Raw genomic sequence first — 19,476 nt, 5'->3', positions numbered from 1 at the left:
ATCTTAACATATATCTAAAAATCTTCATGCATTAAGTTCTGTATTTCTTAAAGCTACACATGGACATCTTACAGAAACCATAATCTGTGGCCCTGATGCAGAATTTAGGGAGAAAAAAAATCTTTGAAATCCATAGTCATTAGTTCAAATGAAAACATCCCTAACACTTAGCAACATTAGAATGAAGCCAGCAATTGATGCTGATTTCTCATGTCAAGTCCTTTATAAGCTGCTGGTCACAAAAGGTGCCTAGTAATGTTTTTCTCCTCATCATGATTTTCCTTCTAACCAGTGTCCCATCAATTTTGACTTCCAGGTCGTTCTTAGTAAAACTAAGGTGACAGTAAAACTACAGGTCCATTACATGAGCAAAAAAGAAGATCATCAGCCCCAGTAGACAGCTGTGAAACAGCATCATAGCAATTTCACTACCAGGGGAGAGAAAGCAAAGCACCAGGAAATAAGTCATCCTTGGAGCTAGGGAGTGGCTCTACCCACTGTCGGGGATAGAGAAAGGTGTAAGTAAAGGGGGATTGTTAGGACTTTCTGGCTGCCAGCCTAGCTCCAGCTTCAGTAAGAGATTCCAACAAGGGTATATGGTTTAGAGTACAAGAGCAGGACGCCAAACATCCTTCTCTGCTCTTCTGGTCCCCACATGCTCTCACAGGCATGAGCACCCCCTTATACACACATGTGCATATGCCAAATGCACTCACACTCACATGTATACAAAGACGCACATACATAGACACACTTACTGGGGGGGGGGCACTTTAAACTGGAATGTTCATAGGCAGTAAGTCATAAAGACTTCATCTTCTCATCTACCATCTAGCTCTATGTTTCTGCATTTGTTTTATTTCTTAAGAAAATTTCATGAGTTTTGGTCGTGCGTCATCTCTCAAAGTTATTATTCTGAGAATCTATGGGATTGAGATGTCTCGTGCTGATGTCCAGGAATGTGATTTTTCTGTGGATGGATGGGAATACTGTCCGAGAGAACTGTGAGTAATGAGTCTTATGCTTGTTGCTGGGATGCAAAAGGGCTCTTGGACATGATGTGAGTGATGCCTGGCACTTCCTGAGCAGCCAGAACCACTGTATGTTTGGACCAGACTCCCACACCCAAACTGCTTTCCCTTTAATCTGAGAAGACTCCTTTCCCAATTATAAATTTAGAAATTAACTTCGTTTGGGATTTTTCATTCAAAGGAAAGTTTCATGTAATCTAAGCTGACTTGGTTGTCCTGGAAGACGTACTTTCACCAGTAAACTAACTATTAGTTATAAATTATCAAAGGACTGTGTTGATACATTTAGTTCCAATTAATAATGATAACTCACAGCTTTCTTAGTACAATTTGTCGCTTCTTCAATATGTTCCATGCAAATGAGCTGACCCACAGTGGGTATCCAGGGCTACGTTTCTGTGGAAAACAATAATTTGATTATTCTGTTTTCTCGTTTATTCTCCTCTAGCTTCTGCTGCAACTCCCCACAAGACTGTAATTTTAAAACATAACAATAACCTCAGTGCCTATGGTTTTGCCTTTTTTATTGCCATTTTTCCTTGGTTTGTCTCCAAAGTTACAAAACCATAAACAATCTGATATATTCTGCAGCAAGATTAAAAATGGGCAGAGTTTTGCCACTAAAGCCAGGGGTTGAAAACTCTAGCTCATGTGTCACCCAGTGAGTTTATTGCCCTTCTGGACGTACAGTTCCCACATTTATGGTGCACTGAGGGTGTTCAGCAGTCTGTTCAGACACCATAATGAATAGCTTCCACCTGGTCTATAGTTGTTTGGGGGGTCACAAGTCCAGAGACATTCTGTTAGCAGCCTGTTCCTGCAAATACACTGGGGAGATCGTGGCACATGGCTGATTTTGCCAAGTTTATTTAAATACTTTTAATGTTAGTCATAGGAAGATGTCTGCTAGAATTGACATTTTGAATGCTTGCTATGCAGTTTTTTCTGGGAGAAAACTTGGGAGGGGCTTAACCAATACATTTGGGATTTGGGTTTAGCTCTTCAGTCACATGTCTTTTTTATTTTTATTTTTATTACAAGCTTTGAGGCATAGCCTAACTTTAAAAGGCCAGCCAAAGTGCATTTACCTTTTATAGCTCTACTTTCCTTAGCTGTGTGTCCTACAGACTTATTTAATCAGAAAATATGTAGTTCTGAGCTAATACAAAGATATCAGAAGTTTTCTCCCTTTTGGCAGTGTACTTCATAAGGAAGTCATTATTTAAACACAAATTAGGTATGACTTCCTCTTAAAGCAAAAATGATTTGATGTAACTAAAAGAGTAAAACTACTAGGTAAATGGCATGCTTATTTAAATACAATTACGCTAATAGCACTGTCAAACTAGCATTTCGAGTTATTTTCTAAATAAACTGAAGTGAGCAAACTGTCGTAGGTAGGGTTACTATTGTGGTAAAATAGTGACCAAAGTCACTTAGGGAGGAAAGGGTTTATTTGGCTTACTCACTGCCAATCACCATTGGAGTAAGTCAGGGCAGGAATTCAAGCAGGTCAGGAACCTGGAGGCCACGGAGGGTGCTGCTTACTGGCTTGCTCCCTATGGCTTGCTCAGCCTGCTTTCCTATAGAACCCAGGACCACCAGCCCAGGGGTGGCCCCACCAACACTGGCATGGGCCCTCTCCCATCAATCCCTAATTAAGAAAATGCCCTACAGGCTTGCCTACAGCCCGTTTTTTTAAGGCATTTTCTCAATGGAGGCTCCTTCCTCTCTGATGACTATACTTTGTGTCAAGTTAATATAAAACCAGCTAGCACACTGACTTAAGATAAAATGAAGGTCAGTTTGGTAGTTCATGGAGCTAAAATGTTACGTAACATCCTCTGAGCTTCTGCCTTCATAACTGGGCATAAAAGTGAACTATAATCACAAGAAAGCATGGAGTTGATATATGAGTAATATTAATGCAAACTTTCTTATATGAGCTGATTACTATGCTACTGCAATGTTTCCTAAGCATTTACATGGTTTGGGGGGTTTTGTTTAATTCTGAATTCAAGAGTCAACTGAAGCACTGCATGGATTAGTACTATGAGACTATCCCTCTACTCACTCTTGTAATGATTAGTTTTGATTGACAATTTGACATAATGTAAAATCTCCCTGGAAGAGAACCTCAATGAGGTGTTGTCTTAATTGGGTTGGGCTGTGAAAGATTTCCTTGACTGAGTTAATTGAGGTGGGATAACCCACTCTTGAGTGTGGACAGCACCATTTTATGGACTAGGCCCTGGATGAGGAGTAAAAGCATACATGCATTCATGACATTCTGCTCCAAATGTGACCGACGCTCTAAAGCTCCTGTATCCCTGACCTCTGTGCTATGATGAGCTGTAACCTGGAACTGAGAGCTGAAATTAACCCTTTCACCTCTGAGCTGCTTTTGTCGGGGTTATTTTATCACAGCAACGGAAACGAAAATTAAATAGCTCCCTACTAGGATCTTATTTGTCTTCAGGAATAGGTCATTAAGCCTTCACTTTAGTCATTATCCCCTGGGTCAGCGTTTGGTTTCTTTGTCCTACTTTGGCTGTGGAAAGAAAGCTGGCAGTGAGCCAACAGACATCAGAATGAAATGGTAGAAGCGCCTCTGCTCTGAGAAGAACACATGTCCTATTGTGGCTTATGAGAAAGGCTCTTGATATTCTGAGATTATTTTTGTGGGAGTCCCTACAAGCACCAGGCTAACAGGAAAACGATCCTGGTGAGGTGAGAATGAAACTCAGTTCAGCCCAACTTAGTTAGCTAGTGCTGGGACAGACTTCTGGAGTCTGACCGCAGGTCATTGATTTTAGCCATATATAACCATAGCACAATTTTGGAAAAAAGTTTTCTGATGGCAATTAACTCAGTCCCCTGAGTATCACAAAGCTTAAAACATGTTTAAATTGAAATTCTTTATAAAATGGTCTGGCTTCTTTTATAACAGTGGGTACTGTTGACTCCGAAGCAGTGTTCAAGATTTAGGATCTAAGGAGAATGACTGAGGTAAACATAATGCCCATGGGAGTCAGGATTGGTCTGGCACTAAAACAACATAGAATTTACTTAGGCTGTTGTAAAGTACAAGTGATGTCACTCATAAGGATAGGTTTTATGGCCTAGAAGAAATACTGAAGATTTAGTGGGGGAAAGTCTGGGATAAACAAAAATAATATTCTGGAGGACAGGGGTGAAGCTTGGCCCTACAGATACCAAATGATCACCAGGCTGTAAACTACATCCTTTCCCAACATTCCAGGAGAAAGAAAGACAAACATCTCCTTCCACTGAAGAGACAAGCCTGTGTGTTTAACTTTTCTAGCTTCTCCAGTACTTATTTGTGTGCACAAAGACCTCTTACCCACTACATATCTTGCCCTAAATCATACAATATATAGTTTTTAACATTACTGTAATTTTTAATTTTATTTTATAGTAAACAGATAGTTTTATTGAAGTATTTGTCATAGATTTTTACTACTTGATAAGAACATTTACTCAGCAGGGTATACTATTGATTCTATCATTTATGTAATCAATTATTGTTTCAACTGTTAACTTAGAAACATTTAAGTATTTGATATTATGTTAGAGACTATTCAGAGTCAACATATAAGGGCAAGGCACTCTTGCAGTATAATAAAGGAGACACAAATATAAGTCAATATGGGGTGTCATGTGTCATGAGAAAGGATCTGCATGATATTTTAAGAGACCAGGCATGAAAGACTTCTTCCTATGTTGTAATATCTGAAGAAAGTCTGGAAAGACTTTTAAACAGCATTGTAACTTGGACTTCATTTTCATGAATTTCTTCAGCAGAACAAATCACTCTACAGTGAGATTTATTTCACATGTAGAAAATAACATAAGTGAAGAGTATGCTGTGTTCATTTACTGCTGGGCCATAGCATGGAATCTGATAAAGATGAAGCACATGGAATGGTGTGAGGGTGGAGAGAAAGAAGAAACTTAGAGTGACAGAAAGAAGACAAACTACAGCTAGAGTCCAATTTTTAATGCAATATTAGATACCTTTTCTATTAACCACAAAGTGCAGTAAAGGTTTCTGTGGAATGTCAGGATCACATATAAGCTTTACGGGACAAGGTTAACTATAGAAATATTAGGTAACAGAGTTTCAATGTCAATTTTTTTAAGTCTTAAAGGTAAAAGTCTTTAATTATACCACTGGAATGAAATGTGAATTAAAGGTATTGCAATTTTCTTTCTGAGTTTCATTCATTTGAACCAGAAAAATAGTTAAGAGAGATGAACTAAGGAAATAAAAGTTGAATGTGGCTGTCTCAATTTGGCCCTGGGTGATAAAAAACACACAGTTAAGAGGAAACTCATGGCCTGCAGTGAGATAGAGAGACATTGATAAGTTGGACTTCAGAGTTACTGGTTGAAGATGCTGTAAAGGCACCCAAGGGGAGGTGCCCATGGGCTACTTAGAAATTTAAGTTTAGCCATCAAAATAAGGGTCTCAACAAGAGATATGGAATTGAAGTCCAATTGTCAAAACATTTAAAGCAGATGCTAGAGAAGCTATGACATGAGGAAAGAGTAAAGTAGAAGAGATAACATTCAGGAACACTTTCACTAAGTACCCTGCATGTGGAGGAGGATGCTACAATGGGAGATCATCCAGAGTGGCCGCTGGTTCAAGAGCAAGGAGCATTCATGACCCCAGGAAGATGAGGATAGATGCAATCTGCTTCCTATCAAGGGCAGAAAATTGGAGTCATCACAAATCATTGCCTTATTTATTCATTTTTCTTTCTTGCAAAGGACATACCGAGTACACACGGCACAAAAATAGCTACTTCCAATATTTACATTTTTTATTTTGAGTTTTAAACTGAGACAATGAACAGATTATACTATGATTGTATGCAGAGGATAATCTAATTTGAATACAAGTCACCTTTTATAATTCTTTCAAATTTAAATGAACTTGTACGGTTAGGTCATATTCACCTTCCCCAATGTAAGATTTTGGGCTCATTTGTCAACAATACATATGATCTAAAATTAATTTAGAAACATGCTCATGAGAATATTTGTAATGGTCCAAGGTAGGCACATTTATAACATCCCTTTGCAAATAAGTAACAGGCTGGGAAAGGTCAAAGCCATTCTGAGAAGAAAAAGAAATGGAACTGAAATATTGCTTCCTGGATAAAGTCATTTATTTTCATCACTCATTAAACTCCTATTTCTGCTACTTCAATAATGTATTTATTGGTCCATGGATTTAATAAAATGAATAAACTATAGAGCATGTCATAAAGGAATTTATACTTTATGGATGTAACACCATTAAACAATAAGTAGTATAATGTGGTAATTTATGTGGATGGATAACTACAGAGTCAAATGTCTCTTCGCTGGGGCTTCCATAGCAAAAAGCATCATAGACAAGTGGCTTAGACAGTGGGAATTTAGTTCTCATACTTTTGGAGGCTGAGAAATGCCAGTATTGTTGCATTCCAATGAGAGTTGTTTTCTCATAGTCTCACAGCACAGAGGGCAGAGAGAAAGGGAAGCAAGGTCTCTTCTGTACTTTTATAAGGACACTGATTCCATTTGTGAGGCTCTACCTCCATGATCTAATTACCTGCTAACTACCTCTTAATATCACATTAAGGTAGGGCTTCATCGTATATATTTTAGGAAGACATAGACAGTCTGTAGCAAATGTTTGAGTAATTTTTCTATTTTTACTTCATATCTACATATTTGTTATAAAGTAGAGCAATACCTGTACTTATATCATAGAGTTATTAGAATTAAATGAGGATATTTATAGAAAGAGTATACTGCAATGTCTAGCAGAGTCATTATCATTCATTGTATGTAGTAAAGTTAATATTATGAAAATATGAGTGGATGTATGGAAGTCTATATCCCAACATAAAACTCCTTATTATACCTTCAAGGAAAGATTGTTCTGGAAACAGTGAGTATACATTATCATGACCGGCTTATTCTATGTATGCTGTGTGGAATGGAAAAACTGTAGACCTGTAGAAAATGGGGGCACAAAATGCTACTCAATATGAAAAGTGTGTGGGGAAGGACACCCTGTTTGGGACAGCTTGGCAACTTGTCCATGCTTGGCCCTAGCTAAAGAAAAATGAGGTCATTTGCATTCCATCTGTTCACCTTAGCATCCAGTATGAAGTGTCACCTGCTCTCAAGGGACACAAGCCATGAGACTATGTTTGTAAAGGTAGTCTCTGAGCAAAAATATTGGCAGTTTGCAGACTGAGCACTCAAGAAAAAAGTACCAATGGGATTAGAAGATTTGGCTCATGTAGACAGAACCTGCAGGCTCACTAATTAGAACTCTGTGGATGCAAGTTATAGACACCAACTTAAGTCCATCCAAGCAAAGGTGAGAGAGGGATTTATTATAAAGAATATGAAAGAGTCACACTGGGTAGCTCTGTTTGTGGGATTTAGAATGCTTCTGGGCCACCTGGAGTACTGAACTCCTGTGTAGAAAGACTGGAGGTCTATCTTTGCCTCCTACATCTTCTGTGGATTTATTTTCTGTTTCTTAGGTGTTCATGGTCAGCCTATGAGTAACCATCTTAAGACTACTGGCTCTGCATGTTGCTGTTACATGTCCAGCTACTCAGAGAGACTCATCCAGTTCCCTCTGTCTGCACAGTTCTGCTTACCATGTAGACAAACACTAGCATGCCAGGGAAGGGAAGCCTCACAGCATTGAGCACAGGATGAGTTTCTAAGGTGTGAAGAGAAGAGAAAAGCACAAGTAAAGCCAGGCTTCACGGTTGTTAATTTTATTATATGGTCTCCAGGCTATTCAGTCTCTTCCAGTTGCCTCAGACTGAAGAGAGAGGGGGGAAGAAAGTTTAATTTTTCTTTGCTTCGTAGTATGTTCAGGCCACCAAGACACTGTCTATTGACATACAATGCACCTATGTTGCAGATCAAAATTAAAATAAGTTTATTATTAACATTGACTAATAAAATAGAAAAACAAGAGGTTGAGGATATAGCTAGGTTGGTAAAGGGCCTATCTACCATGCATCTCAGTGGTCACATCACTAAAGACAATGATTTCCTCCACCAGTACGCCTCCGCCAGCAGATCCCCTGGCTTCTTTCTCATCTAAGAATTAGTCTTGTACAGGCCTATGCAGACAACTTCTCTTGCTGAGAGTTCATGAGTACCATGGCCAGGTCATACCCATAAGACGGTGTTTAACAGTCCTTCTCCTTATCACTTGGATCTTATATTCTTTTTATCCCCTCTTCCATAATGTTCTTGGAGCTTTGAGTGAGTAATATGGGTGTCCCACTTAAGGATGAGCAGTCAATAGTCACTTTTTCTGAGCACCTTGACCAGCCAGGAGGCACTGCATGAATGGCTGTTTGCTAAAATGGAAATTTCTTTGATCAAGGGTGAGGACAGGAGTCGTCTATGGCTATTAAAAGGGGGGAAAAAACACAGTAAGAGGCAGCTCGATATGACCAATTAGCAGAACAAAAGTAGAAGGTGAATTCCTAAAGCCTATGGTCTTCCCAGTCATAAGTCTTTGATAAGGTCCACATACCAGACATGAACGTCTTCCCATGTGCTGGCCCTCAGCTGCAGTCATAAGTCAGTTGGCTGCCCATATAACAGTGGTACCGCTGTTGCACAGGGAAGCACCTCGTGCTTGGCAAATTGGTATTGCAGCATGTAAGGTCAAAAGCTAGTGAAGACCACTGCTGGTTTTTCTCTCCTTTGTGCCTACATAGCAACTTCTGGCATTATGAAAGCTAACCAGTGGAGAAGGAGCTTCCAGGCAGGCAAAGAAGTGCATGTCAAGAAACCAGGCTATAAAGGCACAGAGTAGAAAAAAATACAGATGGCTAAAGATGATAGGATGATTGCTTCAAGAGTGATGCTCATTGTTGCCACAGCAGCATGCCTTGCTTGCACATTTACTTTTTACAGAGTTCAGGATGCTTGTTGTTTTATCTCTTTAGTGAAGACAGTAATATCCATATTTTGCTTATAATACTCTATTTATTATGAACATGCAATAGCTTTATGAAATCATATTGCTTTAACAGAGAAAATCATGTTTAACCATCAACTGAAAATTAGTGTCTTGTGCCCTATTTGTTATTTATTTTCTTAGCCTATCCAGCCCAGAAATTCACAGACAGTCCATGTATTGTTGTGTACTATAAACATATTCCCTTCTTTGCACAACAGGAATCCAACAAATCAGTAGATCTCAAAAGTATATATTCATGCATTCTCATGACAGTCATGCAAGTGTTCTCCAATACTTACCCTCATTACTAACAACTCAGTACTGAGAAAAGTTTTTTAAAAGTGTTTGCTCATACACTCCCTGTTTTAATATATCTACATTGTCTGACTGTGCAGTCATTATGAACTAGAATTCTCAGTTTTAATGCTCATTTAGTTTTAGTTCTGCAATTATGCTTGACATCATTATTTAATTTTTTACATTTATTTATTCTCTGTGTGGCACTCATGCTTGTGTGTGTGTGTGTGTGTGTGTGTGTGTGTGTGCATTTGTTGCATGCTATAACACATGCATGGAGATCAAAGAACTTTGTATTTCTGTTGAACTATCTCTTCAGCCCCCTAATCATCATTTCTATAATTAATTTTTATGTTGAATATATGGGTGTGTTCCATATATAGATCAACCATAATTAAAATCTATGCATGTATTAATATTTTACTTCAAAGGCCATGAAATAAATTAATAAAAAGAACTGAAAAGTCTAGATATTAAAACAAGCCCATGATAATATATATTATACATTTTTCTGTATCTTTGACTTGATACTTTATTTTATTGGTCATATATTTTGAAGAATGAGAGTTATTAATTTTGATGGAGCTAGAATGATTACTTTTTACAATTAATTATTTTTATGATCACTATAAAGTACATTTGCCAGTCACTAGGTCTTCAGGGCATTCCCTGTTTTATTTATGAGCTTTGTGAATTTGACTCCTACCTTAAGTGCTACAGTACATCTTGACTAATTTCTATGTGTGGTTTAAGGATGTGTCTTCATTCAGTTTCTACTATAAACCACATTGATTTCTCATGGCTCTGGAGACTTCACATTTCAAGTGAGGGTGCTATTTGGTGGGTTTTACTAGGCCCCTCTCTTTGGATGAAGACTTTGTATATATCTTCATATATACAGCAGAAAAAGAAGCTAGATAATTCCCTGGACTCTGTTTATAGGGGCATTAGCCTCATTCATGAAGGCTAATCCTAACTCAAATTTCAAAGTAAACTTTCTACTGAGTGTATAACATGTTCACAGTGCCCTAAAGCCAGAAGAGTATAAGTCAGGGATTGCCTGTTCTTGCTTAGGGGTCTGTTTCTTTTCTTTATGTATCGTTTGATGGTGGAATGAAGTGAATTGAATGTAGACTGTAACTTTATAAAACTCGTTCAACACCACCTTTCTTTTCTTCACTCCTTGCGAGATCTTGGATCCTCAAGGTCTGACTTCTTTGGGAGACTTAAATTCAAATGTACATGCCAACAGCCCGATTAAAAGGCTCTCATCATCCCCCCATCTGCTTTGTTCTTCTACTTGGATTCTCTATTTGTTGTTCTATATCCAGAATCATGAAATATCCTGAGAGTAAAAACAGCTTGAAGCTTATCTGCTCTCCCACTGAAGTTCTCTTCCTCTGACTTATTGATCCCTGGGATTCTGGTTGTCATGACACCGTCCCAATGTCGGCAAGTGGCTTTGAAAAACGTTTTATTTGGTTGTTTTTAGCTTAAGAGTTGGTTTTTTCCAAGGTATTGTATCTAGCTAAAAGTTGAAGTCTTTTTTTTATACCACTTAAATCTCTCCCTTTAATCATTCTCAGCAAGCTATAATGCCACTATGACTATTTAGCAGGCTATGGTGACTATACTCTTGACATTACGATAGCGGCATGACATTTTTGTTTTGTTTTGAGGATTTGAGGGTGATGTCACAAAAGTTAATTTTGTGATAAGCGTGCCTCTATTTAATGAAAAATAAAATGAAATAAACCTTAGTGGAAACAAAAGTATAATACCAATGTTAGTGCTTTAGCCAAGAATTTCAGGATTCTCCCCCAAGTTCCAGGTTTCTTTATTTTTTTCTTTCATTTTTCTTTATTAAGAAATTTTCTATTTACTCTACATACCACCCACAGATCCCCCTCCTCCCACCTCCCACCTCTCAGCCCTCCCTCCCAAGCCACCCCACATCCTCACATCCCCCAAATCAAGGTCTCCCATGGCGAGTCAGCAGAGCCGGGCACACTGAGCCTAGGCAGGTCCAAGCCCCTTCCCACTGCACCAAGGCTGCGCAGGGCGTCACACCACAGGCACCGGATTTCCAAAAACCTGCCCATGCACCAGGGACAGATCTCGATCCCCCTGCCTGGGTGTCTCCCGAACAGTTCGAGCCAAACAACCATCTTCCATATCCAGAGGGCCTAGTTCAGACCCATGGGGGCTCCCCAGGCACTATTCTACAGTTCATGGGCTTCCACTAGTGTGGCCTGTCATCTCTGCACGTCTTCCCATCATGATCTCGACGTCCCCTGCGTGCAGAATCCCTCCTCTCTCTTATCAATTGGATTCCTTATTCCAGGTTTCTTTAGAATTAGCTTTGCATGTCTGTTTTTCAATCTCTAACAGTCCCCAAAGTCTTAATACTTCCAACATTGCTCAAAAGTCTACATCCAGAATTTCTGTTGAGACTAAAAACAATATCTCAGCTGTGAACCCCTGGAAAATCAAAAGGAAAGTTATCTGCTTCCACTATACAATGGCACAGAGTAAACATTCCCATTCAAGAAGGAGGAAGGGGGCACAGAAGGATGTGATCAGAGCAAGAGTATACTCATCAGGGAAACCATTACATCCTGCATCTCCATGTCTAGCATCTGAGGAAAATGTCATATGTGTCAAAGGGCTTGGACAGTTCCACCCTTACAGCCTTACCATCAATGGTCCACATGGTTTCTCTCTTTGGTCTGCTTCCGTTTGGTGCCTGCAGCTGTTCTCAGCACATATTCCTGCTATGTCCAATACTTTAGGTCTCCACTTTAACTGAGGCTTTACCTTCCCAACTTCATACAGAGCCTTTTCCTGGGGAGCCTGTAGAGAATTTGACCCTGGTGTACAGTGCATCTATTGCAGGGTTTTCTGTGGGGCACTGGTAAAATACTCTATAACTTCACAAATCTTAACATTCTGCATACCTGTATAACCATGTGGATAGGATCAAGTTCTGCTGCCAGCTAAACAGTAACTGATCCTCCTTGGATCAGAGTTTTAGTTTCTTCTTAGTGTCTGGGTGGCTGAACCTAGGAAATTTTTCTTCTAGGTGCCATTTCAAAGGAAAGGCAAGTGAGGTTGGAATTTTGCACACTAGAGTCTTTGGTAGGCAAGTTCTCACCAACTTATGAAATGCCCGCAGTGACCTTTTCTATAGCTCCAGTGAAAAGAATAAATATTATTTATTCTTTTTATTGGCACTAATTTTCCTTTACAAATGAATTCTCTTTGAATGAAACTTTAAAAACTCCTTCTCTGAATAATAGTCAGTTTTATAAATGTTTCTGCTCTTTAATTTGCTCCAAATTATCACTATAAACCTGGTTAAAAAGTAGCCAGTGATAACCAAGCCACAGCCTACAGGTAATGCTATCTTGAAATTTCCTTTATAAAAATTTATTAGTCTATTCCTTTTGAATTCAGCTTCATATGCTTTTTCAGATTATAGGTCAAACATAGGCAAACAGTTCAACAAAATTCAGTATAAATAGTTTCTAGTGTAATTCTCCATATGGAGTGCTTGTTTCCATCTGAGACCTCATGAATACAGGCTGACTGTTGGAAATTCTATCAAGTTCACCCATAAAGCTTGGCTTACAGCTTTCTAGGGCTTTCTAACTCATACTTCTAAACGCTTTCAATTTTCTCCCACAAATCATTTCCAAATACCTAAAGTGACACAGGCTTAGTTAAAGCAGTGACCCCACTTCTCTGGTATAATAGTTCTGTATTAGTCACTTTTTAATGACTGTAATCAAAATACCTGGCAGAAACCTCTTAAGGAAAAAAATCAACTTTTACCTTGGTTCTTAGCTTCAGTCCACAGGGTGGGAGAAATATGGTGCCATCATCAATCTGACTTGCACTTTTTGTCTGAGCTATTATTGGAAGAAGGAAAATAGTTCATAAATGTCTTTAGAGAAGAAATTTAGGTGACAAACACTGGAAAGATGGTGGAATTCTATCACTGCTTTGTAATCTTGTAATAAAATAATCGAGCTTTCCTTTGATCATTATTGACTGTTAAAACCAGGCTGGGATATTGGCTAGAGGTATACTAGGTTTATGTTGAGCAGACTCCAGTTTTATTTGAGAAAATTTTTCATAATAAAAAGTTAATGTTTAAAAGGTTGAAAACGTAAATAGAATAAAAAATAACAACACGGATCCTCACAAACCAGTGTAAACTGCATAGGCACTTTAGTAGGGAGTGTTGGTAATAGAAGGAACAACCCGCTGGTTCAACCTCTGGGTTCCTGCTGCTAAAAACCACACCATTCATGTGCAAGGATATTTGCTGGAGTGTTTGTTCCCAAGAGCAGAATGTGGGAAACAACCTAAACAGATATTAATAGAAGAATGGATATTTTTGTGGGCTGTATTTATTCAGTTTAGTTTAAGTAGTGAACTAGTTGTCGGTGCATATAATACCATGTGAAAAGGGAAATCGTTGAATGAAAATGTAGAGAGAGGCCATACATACAAAATTTTATAATATAAATTCTATGTATTGTTTTCTAATGCGTAGGTATACAAATGTTATAAACAGATTAAAATGTTTCAAATGGTGAAGTGAAAAAAATTTTTCTTTAAAATAGGATTAGTATATAGATTACTATATAGAAACATATCCTTAGTGTTTTCCAAAGTAAATGGGTTTTAATATGTGATGAATCTGTGGTAGTAAATAAATTTTTATTAAATCTTTTTCATAGTCTCTTATTAGCTTGCAAATCTCAGTGATTAAAAACTTTTAATGGAGCAATATTTTATGACTATAACAGAGAGACTGCATTCATGTTTATTAAAAAATGGAATACACTATGCTAAACATGTGTGTTACAAATAAAGTGGAAGAAATTAACATTCACAGAAGACCTATGTCTAAGTGCAGAGTTTCACTCTCCACTCTGATAAGTGAACACTGAGGAATAAATATTAAAATTAGATAATAGAAAAAAATGTACTTGGCTTCTGGAAATCAATCAGAGATATAAATGATCTCACTTCTCCATGGCAGTGACAATCAAAAAATAGACCTCAGTCTGCTTACATGGTCTTGAGAGTTGCTGTCATTCCTCATGATTAGTTTGGACAGCTGCCACATTATTTCCACGGTGAGCTTTATATATCCTTAAGACTGACCATCTGGAATTTCTTTGAACATTCTGTCTCTGCTAAAAGTAGATTCACCTCCAACCCTAACGTGCAGCTCCAGATAAAGGCGACTCACCTGATTCTACTTTTGCCTAACATATCCACTCAATGTCACTGATGCTGCCTAAAGAGAAGCAGAATTTTGGATGGGGATAAAAATAAAATTCAGTTTAATTGCTGCTATGTTTATTGAAATTCTTGAGTAAGGAAGATGGCCGAAGTTGTGACGTGAAGGTGAACTAGTGTGATCTAAACACACACTGAAGTTGAGACTGTTGGCTTCATCTGTAGGTGACTTTCTTTGTCTTTCATGGTGATGACTTAAACTGGAATAGCACTTTGCTTTCTGGAGCCACTTTTACACACACCACTTCAACAATCCTTTATGGATTAAAGAAGTGACAGAGAAATGAGCAGTGAAAGAGAGGATGACCTAATTGAAGACACCAAGTCTCCTGGGTTCCTTGTCCAGTGACCAATGTCATGTCACCCTTAGTAAAACAATTATTGCAATTTCTGAAGTTCACGTAAAGGATACATCCTGTCAGAAACAGATGTGAGGACTGTTTAATGTAGATAAAATAACACAATAAAACAAAATTGTTTGAAGCTAAGTACACTCAAAGAGATGTAGGCTACTATACAAAGGGATATTATTTGGACAATGGAATCAAGTGGGGAAAGTTATGAACTGTTCATTGGCCTGTGACAAGGAGCAACTTTATATAAAATGGACAGAAGATAGAGAGGAAAGAAGACGGGGGAGGGGAGGAGGGATACCTTGCACTTTCAAAAGAAATTGCTGAAAAGATCTTTCTAACTAAAATTCTGAGGTTTCTTTAAATCCACAATTTGTGCCAAGAGATTCCAGCACAGATTTGGGACTTATATTTGACAAGCCCCCCATATGCCTCCTTTTTCCCTCCAAGCTTTTACTCTGACTTGCTGAGTCTGTAGTTGATTGAGCATGTAGCTTTACAATTGCTAAAAATACCCTAAAGCCAAGCTTCTTCTCTCAGTATGTCTGTATCTGGTAAAACGGCCAGTTAAGCATCAGAGTTTTCAAGCCTTGGCCAATAATCCTTAGTAAACACTCCTTTTGTAAGCTCAAAGCCCACATGCAGGGGTATTCTATATTTTGTTTCAATGCAAAGGCAAAGTCAGAGATTAAAAACCTCAAGATCACGGAGGAGATTGCACTCTTCTCAACTGCTTTGGTCAACGGTTGCCTAGTGTGACTTTGGAATTCTTACAGTTACTACTACATAAAGCCATCCATCTGACTGAAACCAAAAGCAACCACAAACTGTTCACTAAATGCAGATGTAGCCCCCAAAAGAGAGAGTCAGCCACAGAGACTCTGGAGCTTTTTATCACAGCCCCTCCGGGGACCACAGAAATGCAGGTGCTGCCCCAGCATGCAGATTAGCGCACCTGTGCAGAGGTGGTATGCATGTCAGGACTCCAGGCTTCCAGGGCAGTCCTCACCTTGTTTGTGTGTTGTTTATTACTAGCAGGCAGCCCTTGCTACATCACTTGCAAGGTCCAGTGCAAAACTAAGACATGAAGTCCTTAGTTCGAAAGCTGGAGAAGTGATGAAGGTACAACGCAAACCTATTACCCCTCACTGCATATTCTCTCTGTTTTACGTTTGCCATTTAATGTCATGTTTACTTGTACAGAAAGACATTCCCGGGGGGCAAATCACTCATTCTAGTTGTGACCCCAGCTACCCATCCTGGGAATTACACATGTGCACCCTCCAAGATGCAAAGTTCTACTCCCAGTCAATCCCTGTGCAGGTACCATGGGGAACTCAAAGTGATTTGCCTCTTTATTTCATGTGCTTCCTACCTGATCCATGTTAGATATGTGAACTCCAGAGTATTCCACCAGTTCAGAGACATCTGAAGCATCTGGATCAAGGATGGGTAAGAGGTCCACTCCTACCCTGTAGTTTGCCTAAATGTTGAGAGAGAGAGAGAGAGAGAGAGAGAGAGAGAGAGAGAGAGAGAGAGAGAGAGAGAGAGAGAGAGAGAAACTTCCACTTACCTCCACAGGGCACATGGTAACACATGTAGGTCCTTCTGGGGCTTGTGCCCAAGATCCCTGCCTTGGAAGGCTATGGTGATACCTTGCCATCTGTAGGGATGAGAGGCTAAAATGACTGGGACCTAAAGGACAAGAGAGCAGATAGCCAAAGATCCATGCAAGTAAAATAAGAACACTGAGTTGATGCTCCAAGACATGTTCCATTTTCTCCTCCCCCATTACAGAACACAAATTTAAAGATAAATTGACACGAATTTTAAGAGGCTGATCCCAGAATAATGAACAGCAAATGTAGGGCTCTGTTGGATCTCGGGCTTCTGAAGCTTGCCCTGCCAGGAACCCTGCTGCCTGACACCATTTGACCAGGCCAATCTGTAGACATTTCTCCAAAGCAGAGTTCATTTTAAAGTCAAATGAATGCAGGCAGTTTCCAGCAAAACAAAAGCCCAGTGCTTTGGACATGCTCTCCAGCTTCTTTCTTAGGAAAGAAAGTTTTAGCAATATTTTACAAGTTAAGTCTTCTCTCCTACTTTTGTTTATATATTCAAGCAGGATTTTCTCCTCATTGCCCCTCTTTGCTGTTCATTTTTAAATGGTATTTGTGATTTCAGGTTGGCAGGTTGGATGTCATTGTTAGTTTAGTTTGGCAAGTTAAACAGCAAACATGGTCTGTCTGATTTAAAAAAAAAATGAATGGGTTCTCTCAGTAGGTATAAACTTTCACCAACTTGTCTCTATTTCTCACTTCTGGACAAGAATTTCAAATTGTAGAATTCAGCATATACTTTCAAATGGTTTATGAGTGCTTGCAGTTTGGTAGCAATCTATTCATTGGTCAGTTTTGTTTTGTTTTGTTTTTCTCTATCGTATTCAAGTATGCATAAAAAATCTTTCCTCATCATATAAACTCAGATCAGATTCCTTGCTTCTCAAGGGTAACAAATGATAATTCTACATGGAGGTTTCACACTCACAGCTCAACTTCTCAGCACCTGTTAGACATCAGGCTGAAAAACTTTGACTGTGAGAAGAGCCATGATCGTTTGTTCCTGGCATCCCCTCTTTGACTTTCCCTTCCTCCTATTCTCTTTTCTCCTCCTGTTTCTCCTCCTAAGGCTCTACTCTTCTGTTTTGATGGGATGAGGAACTGCCATGGCCCTCTCTGGCTAACCCTGCAGGACTATCACCAAAGACTAGAGTAGGTGGTCAAATACAGACTTAATATAACACATGTGTGAGTTCATTGGGGAAACCTACAGGGAAATAAAAAATTACAGAATTTCCTAATGTGTGAAACTTCTCTTGAACTCTACCACTGTCCTCCATATCACCAAGAGTTCACGTTGATGGTTCATCCTGAGCATCTTACGCCTGAAGGTCTTTTCCAGGATAGATAGCCCTCCTGTGTGGCATGACAAGATAGCTTTCCTACCACTATTTTGGTGTTACTCTTGGGGAACTGCCTCTCCTTAGTCTACCTCCCCATGGCTGCCCCATCAGCCTCGCCTTGTCTAAAAAGTATTCTTCTCTCTTGCCAAAAATGACACAGTGTACAGATCACCCTGTTTGCTGTACAAGGAAATATCAGCCAGAGGATGAGATGGCATGTCCCTTTGCAGCAGATTCCCACAATCTCAACAAGGTGGATTTCTTGACACTCCACTATTACACATGAACAATCTTGTGAGCACAAGAAATGAAGTGGCGGCCATACCTTAATGATAGACTAACATGCTAGACAATGCACAATGCAAAGGAAAGCCATGGTTTCAAATAAAAATTCAGGAGCTTCCATGAAGAAAAATGGCAGCAAAAAAGACAACCTATATGACAGTCTACTGCCTCCTAAAGTAGCATGTTAACAGTGAATGGAATGGAAAGAGCTAGTCTAGTAGAGATCCACAGAGCATTAAAAAGAGATGTTTCTATGATGGAAAAGTGACTCCATCAATATTACTTGCCATTGCCAATGAAACAGCCATAATTGCAATTCCAAGCAGGACATAGAAGCAGAGCCACGGAGAAAGGTTCAGGAGCCAGGCCTGGCCCGACCCTGGACCAGGTACCTCCTCAGTGGTGCAATCACCATAGCTGTGGCACATGTTGTTTAACCCCTTGCTTTCTCTTTTCACTCTTCAGGAAGAGGCAGCCAGAATTCCCGCCCAGCAGCCAGTGTCCGTCGGCACATGTGCAGCTTTGAAAACCCCCACACTGCAGTGAATGTGTAAGAGAAGCTGCATGGACATGGACTGTTTTGCCTCTTGCTTTCTCTCTCCTGGGTATTTCCACTCTCTAACATGGAACCAAATGTGGTGCATGCTATCAAGAATGAGGGACTCGTGGACGTGCCGTGGTTTGCACGACTGCCTTAGCTGATTGTCCATTGTTCTTAAAAGGACACTGTCAAGCCGTTAGTTTCTCTGCTTATTTTCTGTTCCAATGCAGCACTCCCCGCAGCTTAAAGGATTCACTTTGGTCGGTGACTCCCACTCATGAGCTCGAAAGTGAATCTTCCCCTCAACAAATTTGTCAGCTTCTCCTTGGCAAACAGAGCCCTTTTTTCTTTTCTTTTCCTTTTGCCTTTTTCTTTTTTCTTTTTTGCTGTTGCGCAAATGTTTGAAATGATCCTGTCTGCATTGAAGTAAAAGCTATAGCTGAAATTTATGAAAAGTTCCACAACGTGGGCGCGCGAGGGTGGGTGCCAACATGAGCTGGGCGTCTCCCCCACCTTGGGGAACACAAAACAAAGGTTTTGTGAGTCCCACTTAAAAGCAAATTTTACAAATAAATAAAAACAAATTTCCCAGCATTCTATATGATTTTTATCAGACATTCAAGTCTGATAAAAAATCGGTGCATGTTTGGTCCGATTTTTGACCT

General features: G+C 39.4%; 1 protein-coding gene and 1 long non-coding RNA gene across 4 annotated transcripts in view; one reads left to right on the top strand and one right to left on the bottom strand.

The window, feature by feature from the left end:
- Positions 1 to 19,476, top strand: part of Grm1 (glutamate metabotropic receptor 1) — a 370,085-nt gene that overhangs the window by 339,269 nt on the left and 11,340 nt on the right. The window contains exon 9 of one of the 3 annotated variants that reach the window (XM_052751018.1): positions 18,736 to 18,820. The exons of the other annotated variants lie outside the window; for them this stretch is intronic. Coding sequence (XP_052606978.1) covers positions 18,736 to 18,796 — 61 coding nt within the window. The 3' untranslated portion in view covers positions 18,797 to 18,820. The remainder of the gene's footprint in view (positions 1 to 18,735; positions 18,821 to 19,476) is intronic. 3 annotated transcript variants of the gene reach the window in all.
- Positions 4,582 to 18,725, bottom strand: LOC128118421 (uncharacterized). Its single transcript, XR_008221207.1, has 3 exons — positions 16,597 to 18,725; positions 13,189 to 13,265; positions 4,582 to 12,207 (listed from the first exon to the last, which is right to left on the bottom strand). It is a non-coding gene; the product is annotated as an uncharacterized LOC128118421 (long non-coding RNA).

The sequence above is a fragment of the Peromyscus californicus genome, unplaced genomic scaffold (genome assembly GCF_007827085.1).
Source record: "Peromyscus californicus insignis strain IS unplaced genomic scaffold, ASM782708v3 Scaffold_22__1_contigs__length_63687245, whole genome shotgun sequence".
NCBI classification, from domain to species: Eukaryota; Metazoa; Chordata; class Mammalia; order Rodentia; family Cricetidae; genus Peromyscus; species Peromyscus californicus.
Note: the sequence above shows the minus strand (reverse complement) of the source record. Positions and strands in the feature narration are given on the sequence as shown.